This window comes from Theropithecus gelada, chromosome 15 (assembly GCF_003255815.1).
Source record: "Theropithecus gelada isolate Dixy chromosome 15, Tgel_1.0, whole genome shotgun sequence".
Taxonomy (NCBI): domain Eukaryota; kingdom Metazoa; phylum Chordata; class Mammalia; order Primates; family Cercopithecidae; genus Theropithecus; species Theropithecus gelada.
This window is the reverse complement of record NC_037683.1, coordinates 42,959,578-42,975,767: the sequence shown is the minus strand read 5'-3', so window position 1 is coordinate 42,975,767 and position 16,190 is coordinate 42,959,578. Positions and strand designations below refer to the sequence as shown.

General features: G+C 46.5%; 1 protein-coding gene across 1 annotated transcript in view; it reads left to right on the top strand.

Annotated features, from left to right (window-relative positions):
• Window positions 1-16,190, top strand: part of NANS (N-acetylneuraminate synthase) — a 47,537-nt gene that overhangs the window by 17,449 nt on the left and 13,898 nt on the right. The window contains exons 2-3 of the mRNA XM_025359048.1: window positions 4,346-4,876; window positions 8,762-8,977. Of these exons, the coding sequence (XP_025214833.1) occupies window positions 4,745-4,876; window positions 8,762-8,977 (348 nt within the window). The 5' untranslated portion in view covers window positions 4,346-4,744. The remainder of the gene's footprint in view (window positions 1-4,345; window positions 4,877-8,761; window positions 8,978-16,190) is intronic.

Here is a 16,190-nt window from a genome sequence, read left to right as displayed (position 1 = left end):
TTTTGAGACGGAGTCTCGCTCTGTCGCCCAGGCTGGAGTGCAGTGGCGCTATCTCGGCTCACTGCAAGCTCCACCTCCCGGGTTTACGCCATTCTCCTGCCTCAGCCTCCCGAGTAGCTGGGACTACAGGTGCCCGCCACCACGCCCGGCTAGTTTTTTGTATTTTTTAGTAGAGACGGGGTTTCACCATGTTAGCCAGGATGGTCTCCATCTCCTGACCTCGTGATCCGCCCGTCTCGGCCTCCCAAAGTGCTGGGATTACAGGCTTGACCAACTGTGCCCGGCCTAATTTTGTATTTTTATTAGAGATGGGGTGTCTCCATGTTGGTCAGGCTGGTCTCGAACTCCCAACCTCAGGTGATCCACTCGTCTTGGCCTCCCAATGTGCTGGGATTACAGGCGTGAGCCACCGTGCCCAGCCTAAAATCTTTTATTACCAGACTGTAGCCAGGACAGCCAATATTTCTGGCTTTTGAATTCTACCACAGGTAACCTCCCATGTGAAATTAATACATTTTAACTAAGGTCATAACCATGGATGCATACAGTGTCTTAAAGAGATGATAAGCAGTTTTTGTTTTTGTTTTACAATAATTGGAGTCTCCCCAAAGGTAGTTCAGCAAAAGTAAAAATAAAGACAGGAAATCAGAATCAGTCCATGGGGAAAAAGAATCAATAAATGACAAAAAGTTACACAAATAACAAAACAGAAAGGGCTCACTCCCTAAGCCCCCTAAGCCAAGAATTGAAACTAGGCCACCATTGTCAAATGCCAAAGCGTTAGGACTGAGCTACTGCATTAAGCGTTTTCTATTGCTCTTCCCAGAAGGAAGATTTTGAGCTTGCAAAGTCTTTTAACTGCTCAAGATAATTTTTAGGGCTAACTATGACATGAACCCAAAAATTCCTGTCCTCTGGATGGCAGAATCCAAGATAAAGAATCCTCATATGGTCACAAGGTTAAGTTCAACGACTTAAAACAATATAAGAGAGCAGCTTCATCTGGTATTGGTTTCAGGGACTCACAGAAAAGTTTGTAAGTGACCAGCCTGCTGAACTGGCTTGGACAGTTGGCTTATACGGCTCCTAAGTCCACGTTCCACCCTGTGATGCCTCTCCATTATAGAACAACACAGAAAAACAAACTCAGAGCACTAAGTATACCAGATTTTCTATAGCCTAAAACTAGTCTCGTAAGTCTTTTTTTCTATTAATCAGACCTTTGCAGAGGAGACAAACAGTGATGTTTACCACACACACACACACACACACACACACACACACACACCACAGAGAGGCCAGAAAATTTGGCTAGTAAGAAGTTCTTACCCTTTTTTCCAGCATACCAAGTTTCCAGGTTCTCTTTCTCTGCAGCTTCCAAAAGAACGGAGCAGCCTTTGATCACTCTGCTTACTATGCTATAGCTGTGGGGGCCAAGCCTCACTACAAAATAAATAAATAAATAAAAATCATCCTTTTCTGTTTTATGGAACCATAGGCAAAGCTTCGCAACTTTTTTTTTTTTTTTTTTTTTTGATACGCACCCTTGCTCTGTCACCCAGGCTGGAGTGCAGTGGACTGATCTCAGCTCACTGCAAGCTCCTCCTCTCGGGTTCACGCCATTCTCCTGCCTCAGCCTCCCCAGTAGCTGGGACTACAGGCACCCGCCACTTCGCCCGGCTAGTTTTTTTTTTTGTATTTTTTAGTAGAGACGGGGTTTCACCGTGTTAGCCAGGATGGTCTCGATCTCCTGACCTCATGATCCGCCCGTCTCGGCCTCCCAAAGTGGTGGGATTACAGGCTTGAGCCACCGCGCCCGGCCAGCTTCGCAACTTTTTAAGATGCTGCCCGACGGGCTGCATGGGGAACCGAATTAACATTTTCCATCTCAGCTGAAGCAAAATACACATAACAAAACAGATACTACACCTCATTCGGCACCCGGTATCAACCTAGCAAGGCTCAAACTGTCTCTCTTTGGTCTCTATCATCTTTGATCCATTCAAGGTGGTGAGGGATGGCATCAATGAGTAGTCTCAGGGCAAGGCGAAGAGCAGACAGTTACCCCTTAACAGTCAGGCCTGTTAAGCTTTTTTTTCAGAGCTCACTGACTGTGACCATACTTACAGAGGGGTCTCTGAGTTAGGCCTGCTGGACTTGCATCAGAAATTCCTTCAGAGATCCCCTCCACATATACAAACACACACACAAAGACAAGACGGACAGAAGGCCTTCCAAACCAGGATCCCTAACCAAGAATTCCAAGAGTATTCCTTCCAAACTATCCTCCTATTCTCTGAGAAATCTCCCTGAAATCCTACTGATTGAAGAGAAGTCCAGAACCAAGACTCTTCCTACTAATTAGGGAGAGCCAACCAAGACCCCTGAAGAAGCTGAACCAATTGGGAGAAGGAAAGGGGTGTTGGCAGCGCCTAGAATACTCACCAAATCAGATACCCATGGCTACAGCTGCAGACACTCCACGACGGGGCTACAAACAGACACTGTGATAAGGTTACAGTTACAGGCACCCCATGGTGGAGCTACAGACAGACACCTCGCCATGGAGCTCTAGTTATGGGACATCTCCCCAGGACAATTTCTCTATTGCAAAGTGTACTCCATACACGTTGGGCTAGTAGTGCCCTGCCAATAGAGACGAAGCCAGAGTCAGCCCCCAGTCCAAAACTAGGCGACCGCTTGGGCTGGCCTCTGGATCCATCGCCAGACGGGGTGTACAGAACCAGGGGCAGGTAGCACAAGGGCAATCCTGAATGAGCCCCCAAATTTTTACCTGCTCAACTGGTTCATCATGCCCACTACCTACACAGAGCTGATTTATCAAGATGGGGAATTGCAATAGAGAGAGTAACTCATGCAGAGCCAGCTGTGCAGGAAACAAGTTTTATTATCACTCAAATAAATTTCCCCTAGCATTCGGGGATCAGAGGTTTTGGGGTTTTTTTGTTTGTTTGTTTTGAGATGGAGTTTTTGCTCTTATTGCCCAGATTGGAGTGCAATAGCACAATCTCAGCTCACTGCAACCTCCGCCTCCCAGGTTTAAGTGATTCTCCTACCTCAGCCTCCCAAGTAGCTGGGATTATAGGCATGCACCACCATACCTGGCTAATTTTGTATTCTTAGTAGAGACAGAGTTTTACCATGTTGGCCAGGCTGGTCTTGAACTCCTGACCTCAGGTGATCCACCCACCTCAGCCTCCCAAAGTGCTGGGATTACAGGTGTGAGCCACCATGCCCCACCTTGGAGATCAGAGTATTTAAGGATAATTTGGTGGGTTAAGAGAGGCCAGTGTGTCAGGAGTGCTGATTGGTTGTGTTGGAGATAAAATCATAGAAAGGCAAAGCTGTCTTCTTGCACCAAGTCAGTTCCTGGGTGGGGGCCACAAGATCAGATGTACCAGTTTATCAGTCTGGTGGTGCCAGCTGATCCATCAAGTGCAGTGTCTGCAAAATATCTCAAGCATTTATCTTAGGTTTTATAATGGTGATGTTATCCCCAGGGGCAATTTGGGGCGGGTCAGTTTCATGTAGCCTCCAGCTGCATGACTCCTACATTTCTAATCTTGTGGCTAATTTGTTAGTCCTACAAAGGCAGTCTAGTCCCCAGGCAAGAAGGAGGTTTATTTTGGGAAATAACTGTTATCTTCTTTGTTTTATTTTATTTATTTATTTTATTTATTTATTTATTTATTTTTGAGATAGAGTCTTGCAGTGTCACCAGGTTGGAGTGCAGTGGTGTGATCTGGGCTCACTGAAACCTCCACCTCCCGGGTTCAAGCCTCAGTCCCATCAGTAGCTGGGATTACAGGCATGCACCACCACGCCCAGCTAATTTTTTTGTAGTTTTAGCAGAGACAGGGTTTCTCCATATTGGTCAGGCTGGTCTCGAACTCCCGACCTCAGGTGATCTGCCTGCCTTGGCCTCCCAAAGTGCTGGGATTATAGGCGTGAGCCACTGCGCCGGGCCAGGTGAGTGAATTTTAAGAGCCTGGGGCTGGGAGGCCCGGGTCCTGGTCCCAGCTCTGCTCTGCCTTTCTGTATGGCTTTGGACAAGCCAGTGCAACTTCTCGAACCTGTTGCCTCTCATATAATAGGAACCTCCGCCACTTCTTGAAAACTTACTACAAGCCAAGGATTGTGATCAGGGGTTTCTATACGTCATCTCACAGTTCTATTTCATTTTTTTTGCTTCAGAGAGAAAGAAAACGCTCAGGAAGACTGAGTAACGTATATATGAGCAGGAGCTGGTGAGTAGCATAGGCTGGACTCGATCCAGTCCAGTGATTCTAACTCTAGCAACCCTGGTTTTTCCATTACACCATAGGGCGCGCTCTCCCCATTCCCCTGAGAGCTGGACATAGACTATGCCCTGCGCAGGCAGCCGTCCGCCTCCTGCAGGGAATGCTTGCTCCTGGGTGCACACACGGAACCCGCGACGGTGCGAGACCACGCCCTGGGGCAGCGAGCCTCAAGCCTAGCACAGGAGAGGGGCGCGGAGCTTCCTCGCTCCGCCGCGACACCCTTCCCGCGGGAGCCCCGCCCCCCTCCCTGATTGGCTGTCGGGAGCGAGGCGGGGCCTAGGGGATTGGCTGAGCGGCGTCCGCGGGCTGACGTGGCGGGCAGGCGTGTGGGTCTTGTAGCGCTGCTCACAGAAGAGTAGAGACGGCGGCGGCGGCGGCCGAACCCAGACTGACAGTGAGGCGCCGCACCCCGAGCCGCCGCAATGCCGCTGGAGCTGGAGCTGTGTCCCGGGCGCTGGGTGGGCGGGCAACACCCGTGCTTCATTATTGCTGAGATCGGCCAGAACCACCAGGGCGACCTGGACGTGGCCAAGCGCATGATCCGCATGGCCAAGGTGAGGCGGGAGCTCCCGGTACCTGGGATCCGGGCGCCGGGCGCCGGGCGGGGCGGGGCCGCGGGGAGCCAGGGCCACACGGCTTCCCCAGCTGGGTACCCTGGTCCGGCCTCCTCCCGCCTGCCAGTTCCGTTTTAGGAATCCTTCGGATCCCTCTTCCTCACCCCGTCCACCACCCTCCTGACCTTTCTGCTCTACAGCAGCTGCCTCCTAACCCGACCTCTTTCCTCCCCGTTCTGGTGCCAGAATAATCTTTCCAAAACTCAGACTTGATCAGACCATTACCCCTGCCTGGCACCTTCTGTGGCTCCCTCCCGCCCGCTGGTAGAGTGGAAACCCTTTAACGTAGCCTTCAAGATTTTAATTACTGGGCCCCTTCCAGCCCGTCATAATTCTTCTCTGACATTCTTCAGCGGCACAGAGTTACTTTCAGGAATGACAGTTCCTGGAAGTTGCTGTGGTCTCTTCTCACCTGCCATTCCCTGTATGTGGAATATGAAGTGGTTAAAAGCCGGGGCTATGAGTTCAAATCTCGACTCCACCACTACTAGCTGTGTGAACGTGGGCTGGTTACTTAGCCTCCGTGAACTGTTTCCCCATTTGAAAGCGGGGCTTGATAATAACAGTTCTTTCCGCATGGAGTTGTTATGGGGATCAAATGAGATTCTCAGAGCTCTGAGCCCAGCAGTTGGCACATAGGAGTCGGTAAATGCGAGCTATTCGTGATACGATGTTTATAGCTTTCCGTGCTCCCTCTTCTCTTGGGACTGCCATATTCTTCATTACGACCCCAGCCCCCAGCATAAGGCCTGGCCTGCACTATGATTCTTTGGTTTAGAGGTAGCTCACCCCGTCTTTCCTTTCCCTTCATCAATGCTGCTCAACTGATTTTGTATCATTTGTGACAGGTTCTTTAAATGTTTATTTATTTGTCTATCTTAGAGATAGGGTCTTGCTCTGTCACTCAGGTTTTCTCTTATTGTTCTTTCTTTCTTTCTTTTTTGAGACGGGGTCTCTCTGTATCACCCAGACTGGAGTGCAGTGGCATGATCCCGGCTCACTGCAACCTCTGCCTCCCGGGCTTAAGTGATTCTCCCACCTCAGCCTCCCGAGTAGCTGGGACCCACAGGCGTGAACCACCATGCTGGCCTAATTTTGTTGTAGAGATGGGGTTTGGCCATGTTGCCCAGGCTGGTCTCGAACTCCTGAGCTCAAGCGATCTGCCCGCCTTGGCCTCCCAAAGTGCTGGGATTACAGGTGTGAGCCACCACCCTTGGCCCTTACTGTTCCTTTGGGACTGATTTTATGGAAACCTAACCACTGAATCATAAAAATACTTTACAAGAGTAACACTGCTAACATTTTTTGAGTGCTTACTCTACGAGATACTAAGCTAAATGCTGTACATGCACCATCTCATTTAATTTTTACAACAACCCAACGCCATGATGCTGCCGATTTCATTTTAAAGGCTAAGAGAAAATAAGTGACTTAGGCAAGGGCACACAGCTAGTATAATAAATACAGTAAGGGGTTTTTCAGTTTTTGCTCCTAAGCCACAGGGCTCCAGTCTTTCTTATGCAACATTGTTTTCTAGAGGGAAATTCCCACTCTTAATTTGAAGGAGCAGCCTGTTTTTCCTCTTGGAATGCTAAAGTTGTAAAAATATCTGGAGATACTGAAGAATATCTGGAGATATTGAAGCCATAGAAACAAAGCTATACTGACCAGGTGCAGTGGCTGATTCCTGTAATCCCATCACTTTGGGAGGATGTGGAAGGCAGATTGCTTGAGCTCAGGAGTTCGAGACCAGCCTGGGCCACATGGCAAGACCTTGTCTCTAATTCCATTGAGCTGGAATCTAGGTGGCTGCAGCCTTTAGGAAAGGGATCTGGTGAGCTTTGCTAGAGACACTGTGCAACTTTAGTCAGGTTAGTCTGGGCCTTGGGATCTTTATCTAGACAATGAGAGCTCTGTTGCCCAAGGTCACTTTCAGTTCTAATGTTCTTCGAACTTTCCAGCATCAAGTCCTGACCTTACCATCTTATGATTTGTCAAAGAGCAAGAATAGTGATCTCAGCACTGACATTTCTGGACCCAAGAAGTTTTTAATAGCATGAATACCTCTGTGTCTACAGAAATGGCAGTGAGATAGGACTTTAGTGGGTTTTAATTATTCTTTTTCTTGAGTAGGTTGTTTTTGTTTGAGACAGAGTCTCACTCTGTTGTTCAGGCTGGAGTGCAGTGGCACCATCATAGCTCATTGCTGCTTCAACCTCTGGGGATGAAGCGATCCTCCTACCTCAGCCTCCTGAGTAGCTGGGACTACAGGCATATGCCACCACGCCTGGCTAATTTTTACATTTTTTGCAGAGACAGGGTCTTACTATGTTGCCCAGGCTGGTGTTGAAGTCCTGGGTTCAAGCAATCCTCCCACCTTGGCCTCTCATAAAGTGTTTGGATTACAGGCATGGGCCACTATGCCTGACCTCTTGAGTGTTTTGTGTGTGTGTGTGTTTTTTTTAATAGCTTTTATAGTCAAACAATCCAGCTTTTATATTATTGTCTCTGCTCAGTAGAAGTCACCTAGGGGCTGGGGCATTTTTGTTTTTCTGCTTTTCGACATGTAACCTGTTCAAAGAAAATGTCATGGAAAACAGTGCCAGTGCAAAGCAGCTAAAAGCAGAGTTGCTATTGTTGAAATCAGAGAAAGAGGCACAGGGCACTGTCCCTGGATTTTCTTGTCCCTAAGAGGGCCTCATTAGAACAGTTTACATGTCCTGAAGGTAGCCCAAACTGTTTTTATATAGATGGAGAAACTGAGTCCAGAGCTGGGAAGTGACTTATCTAAGAGTTAGGGTCAAAGTTAAAACAGAATCGCCGGGCGCGGTGGCTCACGCCTTGTAATCCCAGTACTTTGGGAGGCCGAGGCGGGTGGATCACCTGAGGTCGGGAGTTCCAAGACCAGCCTGACCAACGTGGAGAAACCCTGTCTCTACTAAAAATACAAAATTAGCCGGGCATTATGGTGCATACCTGTAATCCCCAGCTGCTCAGGAGGCTGAGGCAGTAAAATCGCTTGAACCCGGGAGGCAGAAGTTGTGGTGAGCCGAGATCACGCCATTGCACTCCAGTCTGGGCAACAAGAGCGAAAACTCCGTCAAAAAAAAAAAAAAGTTAAGCCAGAATCTTTCTTTACTAAATTCTCATCCAGTGCTGATTTTACTATTCTTTGCTGAGTTATATAACTTTAAATCTTCCTTAATTCTTTGATCCAGTATTTTTAATATTTACAATGCAAAACAAAGGAAAAAAGCCCCATTTTTTTTCTTTTGGCATGTTAAGAGAAAAAAATAGTGGGGGGGGGGTCTCCCATCTCCAAACAACCTTTTCTTCCTTTCAGACTTTCTTGCCTTTTCTGTTTCTCTTCCTTGGAGGTCCTTAAAGTCTCTGTCAATCTATGTTGTTTTTAAAGATGGTGATGTAGGCTGGGCGTGGTGGCTCACATCTGTAATCCCAGCACTTTGGGAGGCCAAGGCGGGTGGATCACCTGAGGTCAGGAGTTCAAGACCAGCCTGGCCAACGTGGCAAAACGCTATCTCTACTAAAAACAACAAAAATTAGCCGGGCATCATGGTGGGCACCTGTAATCCTAGCTACTTGGGAGACTGAGGCAGGAGAATAGCTTGAACCCGGGAGGCGCTGGTTGTAGTGAGCGGAGATCACGCCTTCTGCACTCCAGCCTGGGTGAAAGAGTGATACTCTGTCTCTAAATAAATAAATAAATAAATAAAGATGGTGATGTCACAGCAGTTGCCCCAGAATTTTTTTCTTTTTTTGAGAATCTGCGACAGTCACTGAAAGGTGTCCTAATGTGTGTTGTAGGAGTGTGGGGCTGATTGTGCCAAGTTCCAGAAGAGTGAGCTAGAATTCAAGTTTAATCGGAAAGCCTTGGAGAGGCCATACACCTCAAAGCATTCCTGGGGGAAGACGTATGGCGAGCACAAACGACATCTGGAGTTCAACCATGACCAGTACAGGGAGCTGCAGAGGTATGCTGAGGAGGTTGGGATCTTCTTCACTGCCTCTGGCATGGATGAGGTGAGTCCTCTGCTGCTCTGTCATTTGTCACTTTAGCAGACCAAGTGTCAGCAGGCAGCCTGGTGACTTCCGGCTTAGGGCCAGCTCCAGCCCTTGCTCATCTTTTCTGTTCCCAACTACTGGAGAGGCTAGCAGGCGCCAAAGCCCAGTGAGAATCTGTGGGAAGGATGCCATTGTTTTAAAAACAAGTTGTCTCTGGCCAGGCGCAGTGACTCACGCCTGTAATCCCAGCACTTTGGGAGACCGAGGGGGATGGCTCATCTGAGGTCAGGAGTTCGAGACCAGCCTGGCCAACATGGTGAAACCCCGTCTCTACTAAAAATACAAAAATTAGCTGGGCATGGTGGTGCGTGCCTCCCAGTTACTTGGGAGGCTGAGGCAGGAGAATCACTTGAACCTGGGAGGTGAAGGTTGCAGTAAGCCGAGATCACGCCACTGCGCTCCAGCCTGGGCAAGAGAGCAAGACTCCATTTCAAATTAAAAAAAAAAAAAAAAAAAGCCAGGCGTGGTGTCTCACACCTGTAATCCCAGCACTTTGGGAGGCCGAGGTGGGCAGGTCACGAGGTCAAGAGATCGAGACCATCCTGGCCAACATGGTGAAACCCTTTCTCTACTAAAATACAAAAAATTAGCAGGGTGTGGTGGCGCACGTCTGTAGTCCCAGCTACTTGGGAGGCTGAGGCAGGAGAATCGCTTGAACCTGGGAGGTGAAGGTTTCAGTGAGCCGAGATCACACCACTGCACTCCAGCCTGGTGACAGAGCAAGACTCTGTCTCTAAATAAATAAATAAATAAATAAATAAATAAATAAATAATAACAATAACACGTTGTCTCTGGAAGTAGAGGTCAGCCACACTGAAATCCCAGAGTCCCTCCAAGCTGTAGGGACACCCCCGCTGGGCCAGGTTTCTCCCAGTAGAAAATGGTCTGGAAACCAGGGGCTGGGTGCAGTGGCTCACACCTATAATCCCAGAGCTTTGGGAGGCTGAGCTGGAAGGATTGCTTGAGGCCAGGAGCTCAAGACCAGCGTGGGCAACATAGGGAGACCCTATCTCTACAAAAAATACAAAAATTAGCCAGGCGCGGTGGCCGTACACCTGTAGTCTGGGAGGCTGAGTATTGCTTGATCCCATGTATTTGAGACTGCAGTGAGCCACGATTGGGCCACTGCACGCCAACCTGGATGATAGAGCAAGATCCTGTCTCTTAAAAAAAAAAAAAAAATAGAGCAAGGAAACCACAATTCTGGAGTCTGCCCCTTGCTGACTAGCATTGACTGACTTGAGAGGGGGGACACTGGCACTGTCCAGAAGGGAATGGCTTATAGGATGGTCACCGGTGGTTTTTGGCTTGGCCAAAACCAAGCTGGTGCCAGGTCTCGGGTCCCGTCTGCTCTGTGACCTGCCTCCTTAGAATTCCTTCATGTGTTCTTTTAAATGTAAAAAAATTTTAGTTGTAAAAATAATATTACAGAAAGTTTCGAAAACAAGAAAAAGGGGAAAAAACTGACCCATAATCCCTCTATAGCAGTTCTTTTTACATATTTCCTCCTGAAGCCTTTTTATATGCTTGTTTTGTTGCCTGCTGGTACTATTTAGTGAACATTGAGTTCTGTGCCTGCTTGTTTCAGTTAACATAGCACGAACTTTTACCCCACCTTATGCTTAAATATTTTAATAGCAACGTAATACTTCTTTTGCTGCATGTACTATACTGTACCTAATCATTCCTCTACTTTTGGACATGGAAGTTATTTCAGTTTTTTTTTTTTTTGAGACAGTCTCAAAAAAACTGGGGGAAGAGTATATAGGATTTCTCTGTGTTCTTTCTTACAGCTGCACGTGAATCTACCATTATCTCAAAATCAAAAGTTTAAAATTAAAAAAAGAAAAGTTTCCTCAGTTTAGTTTAATTTAATTTTTTTTGAGATGAGTCTCGCTCTGTCACCCAGACTGGAGTGCAGTGGCGTGATCTCGGCTCACTGCGACTTCTGCCTACCAGGTTGAAGTGATTCTCCTGTCTCAACCTCCTGAGTAGGCATGCACCACCACACCTGGCTATTTTTTTTTTTTTGGTATTTTTAGTGGAGATGGGGTTTCACTGTGTTAGCCAGGCTGATCTCAAACTCCTGACCTCAGGCAATCCACCCATCCCAGCCTCCCAAAGTGCTGGGATTACAGGTGTGAGCCACTGTGCCCAGCCCAGTTTTATTTTTTGTTGTTGTTTGTTTGTTTTGAGACAAGGTCTCACTCTGTCTCCCAGGCTGGAGTGGAGTGGCACGATCTCAGCTCACTGCAACCTCCGCCTCCCAGGTTCAAATGATTCTCATGGCTCCGCCTCCCGAGTAGCTGGGATTACAGGCACCTGCTACCATACTCAGCTAATTTTTGTATTTTTAGTAGAGATGGGGGTTTCACCACGTTGGCCAGGCTGGTCTTGAACTTTGACCTCAGGTTATCCACCCGCCTCAGCCTTCCAACGTGCTGGGAGGCGGCAGATCTGATGCCTAGAGCAGTGTGCTTTCCACAGTTCCTCAGCTGCTGCTGCCTGACTGGCAGCCCAGGCTTCCCAGAGCATAGATTCTCACTGTGAATGCCTGAAAGCTCAACAGAGTCTCTGCATGCACCACGCTCGGTACCGGTTCAAGACTGAAGTTGGCTGGAGAGTCTCTGGGCCCAGGAGCTGCCTTGGGAGTAAGAGGATAGATTTTTTTTTTTTTAAACCTATATAAAAAACTTACTTAGATATATTGCTAATCTTCCATTAATTATTGCCCTGCAGCCTGGGGCAGAGCCCTCACTCTGCATCGTTTCAAATCTGAGACCTGGGTTTGCGCAAATTCAGTTTGAACTGGTGACATAGCAGTCTCCATTCAGAAAGGAATAGGTCTTCTATTGTCTATCAACAACAGAACCAAAGGGACATTGTTGTATTAATTCTTCTGGGCGTACTCATGGCCTGGGGAGAGTTTCTGAGATTGTATGTGGCCTCCTCTAAAGAAACAGGATTGTTTTTTAACAGACTAATCACAATGTTTAGCTTCTGGTTAAATAATATTATTCTTTTAAAGTATTAGTCACTCCTGGTGCTTTTTTTTTTTTTTTGAGACGGAGTTTCATTCTTGTTGCCCAGGCTGGAGTGCAATGGTGCAATCAGGTCTCACTGCAACCTCTGCCTCCTGGGTTCAAGCAATTCTGCCTCAGCCTCCCAAGCAGATGGGATTACAGGTGTCCACTACCACGCCCCGCTAATTTTTTTTTTTTTTTCGTATTTTTAGTAGAGAGGGGGTTTCACCATGTTGGCCAGGCTGGTCTCAAACTCCTGACCTCAGGTGATCCACCCTCCTTGGCCTCCCAAAGTGTTAGGATTACAGGTGTCAGCCACCGCATCCAGCTGCTTTTTTTTTTTTTTTTTTCTCCCCCTGGAGACAGGGTGATACGGTTTGGCTGTGTCTCCACCGAAATCTCAACTTGAATTGTATCTCCCAGAATTCCCGCGTGTTGTGGGAGGGACTCAAAGGGAGGTAATTGAATCATGGGGTCTGGTCTTTCCCATGCTATTCTTGTGATAGTGAATAAGTCTCATGAGATCTGATGGTTTTATCAGGGGTCTCTGCTTTTGCTTCTTTCTCATTTTCTCTTGCTGCTGCCATGTAAGAAGTACCTTTTGCCTCCCACCATGATTCTGAGACCTCCCCAACCAGGTGAAACTGTAAGTCCAATTACAGCATACAGCCTTCCCCAGAGTAATCACTTTGAGAAGCACTTTCATTTGGAGGACTAAGTCCTAACCTGTTTGTTAAAAATAATTAGGCTTAGTAGTTTTGTCATCCCTCCTCCTCCTTAGTTGCTTCCCCAGGACACAGTTTTCCTAAAACTTGACCTTACCTAGTGTTGAATCCATAGTAGGGAGAAATGTTATGTGGGCATTTCATTGCAGTGACAATTAAAAACAATAATAACCAATCAGAGTAATGAGAAGCATATGAAGGCGGTTTCCAAAGTGTGGTTCGGGAACCCCTGGGGGATTCATGAGCCCTTTCAGGAGGTCCACAAAGGCAAAACTATTTCCATAATGATACTCAAATGTTATTTGTCCTTTCCATTGTCATTCTCACAAGTATATAGTGGAGTTTTCCAGAGGCTAGGTGATGTGTGATGACATTATTCCTTTGGCAGTGGCTAACCTAATGGAAGGTGTGTTGCGTGTTCTTTTTTTTAAAGAACAGTTTTATTGACACACCATCCAATTCACCCAATCGAGGACACAATTCAGTGGTGTTTAGTAATATTTACAGAGTTGTGCAACCATTAACACAATTACCGTTAGAACATTTTTTATCACCCCCAAAAGAAAAGCCACCCATTAGCAGCACTCCTCAGCTGCCCCAATTCTCCCAGGCCTAGGCAATGACTTATCGGGGTTTTTTTGGGGTTTTTTTTGAGACAGTCTCTTGCTCTGTTGCCCAGGCTGGAGTGCAGTGGCGAGATCTTGGCTCACTGCAATCTCCATCTCTCAGGTTCAGGCAATTCTCCTGCCTTAGCCTCCCAAGTAACTGGGATTGCAGGCATGCACCACCCTGCCCGGCTAATTTTTGTATTTTTAGTAGAGACGGGGTTTCACCATGTTGGCCAGGCTGGTCTTGAACTCCTGACCTCAGGTGATCCACTTGCCTTGGCCTCCAAAAGTGCTGGGATTATTGGTGTGAGCCACTGTGTCCGGCCTCAAATTTTTGTCTCTATAAATTTGCCTATTCTGGATATTGCATATAAATAGAATCATACAATATATGAGTCTGACTCATATAACATTTCATATAACTTTCATATAACATTGTGTTTTCATTTATGTTGTAGCATATATCAGTACTTTGTTTCTTTTTATTGGCTAACTCATAATTCAGTTTTACGGCTATACCACATTTTATTTACCCTTTTGTCAGTTGGTGGACACTTGGGTTGTTTCTACTCTTTGGCTATTATCTTTGGCTATTAAGAATGATGCTGCTATGAGCTTTTATGTACAGGTTTTATATGGACATGTTTTCATTTCTCTTGGGTATTATACATATGAGTGGAATTGCTGGGTTACCTGGTAACTCTATTTAACTTTTTTGAGGAACTGCCAGACTGTTTGCCAAAGCGGCTGCACCATTCCCAACAGCAGGGTTTGATGGTGCCAGTTGCTTCACATCCTTATCATTTGTTATTACCTCCTGATACTAGCCATCCTAGTGGATGTGACATGGTGTCTCATTGTGGTTGTGATTTGCATTTCTCTGATGCATCTTTTCATATGCCTGTTGGTCATCTGCGTATCTTCTTTGGAAGAATGTTTATTCAGATCCTTTGTCAGTTTTAAAAATTGGATTATTTTTCTTTATATATTCTTTTGAAATTTAATTATTTTTTCATGTATATCCTTCCAGTGAATTGTCTTTATATATTTTAAGTACAAGTCCTCAAGTCCTTTATCAGATAAATGATTGTAAAAAGCTTTAGTCTTTGGGTTGTCTTTTCCATTTTCTTTTCTTTCTTTCCCTTTTTTTTTTTTTGAGACGGGGTCTTGCTCTGTTGCCCAGGCTGGAGTGCAGAGTGGTGCAATATCGGCTTACTGCAACCCTGGCCTCCTGAGCTCAAGCAATCTTCCCACCTCAGCCTCCTAAGTAGCCAGGACTATAGGCATGTGACAACAGACTCAGCTAATTTTTGTAAGACAAGGTCTCACTATGTTACCCAGGCTGGTCTCAAACTCCTGAGCTCAAGCGAACAGCCTACCTTGGCCTCCCAAAGTGCTGGGATTACAGGCATGAGCCACCATGCCTGGCCCTTTTTCACTTTCTTGATAGTGTCCTCTGAATTACAAACATCTTTAATTTTGATGATGTCCAAATTATCTATTTTTTCTTCTGTGTTTGTCTATTTATGTGGTTTAAAATTTTCTCATTTATTTTTATTTTTGAGACAGGGTTACACTATGTCACCCAGACTAGAGTGCAGTGGTGTAATCTCAGCTCAATGCAACCTCCAACTCCCAGGTTCAAGCGATTCTCATGCCTCAGCCTCCCGAGTAGCTGGGATTACAGGTGTACAACACCATGCCCAGCTAATTTTTTTTTTTTTGTATCTTTTGGTAGAGATGGAGTGTCACCTTGTTGGCCAGGCTAGTCTTGAACTCCTGACCTCAAGTGATCTGCCTGCCTTGGCCTCCCAAATGCTAGGATTACAGGTGTCAGTCACTTTGCCCAGCCAATTTTAGCTTTTTTTTTTTTTCTTTATTTCTCAGTTTTAAACCACAATGTGATATCACTGCACAGCTGTCAGTATGGTTAAAGTAAAAAGTGGTTGGCTGGATGCAGTGGCTCACTCCTGAAATCCCAGTACTTTGGGAAGCTGAGTTAGGAGGATCGCTTGAGGCCAGGAGTTCAAGACCAGCCTGGGCAACAATAGCAAGACCCGATCTGTTTAAAAAAATAAATAAATAAAAGCCAGGCATTGTGGTGTGTGCCTGTAGCCTCAGCTACTTGGGAGGCTGAGGCAGGAGGCTTCCTTGAACCCAGGAGCTTGAGGCTGTGGTGAGCCATGATTGCACCACTGAACTCCAGACTCCAGCCTTGGCAACAGAGTAAGATCCTGTGTTTTAAAAAAAAAAGTGATAACACCACATGGTGTCAAGGATACAAAGAAAATAGGTCATTCATATATTGCTGATGGGAATGTAGAATGATCCAGTCACTCTAGAAAACAGTACGGCAGTTTCATTCCTTCTTTTTAAAACAGCTTTATTGGGACATAATTCATGTACTGTACAATTCAGCCACTTAGACTGGGAGTTTCTTATAAAGCTAGATAATGTGTTTATCATATGATCCACCAGTTGTCATTTGGTAATTTATCCCTAAAGAAATGAAAACTTTGGCCGGGCGCGGTGGCTCAAGCCTGTAATCCCAGCACTTTGGGAGGCCGAGACGGGCGGATCACAAGGTCAGGAGATCGAGACCATCCTGGCTAACCTGGTGAAACCCCGTCTCTACTAAAAAATACAAAAAACTAGCCAGGCAAGGTGGCGGGCGCCTGTAGTCCCAGTTACTCGGGAGGCTGAGGCAGGAGAATGGCCTGCACCCGGGAGGCGGAGCTTGCGGTGAGCTGAGATCCGGCCACTGCACTCCAGCCTGGGCGACAGAGCAAGACTCCATCTCAAAAAAAAAAAAAA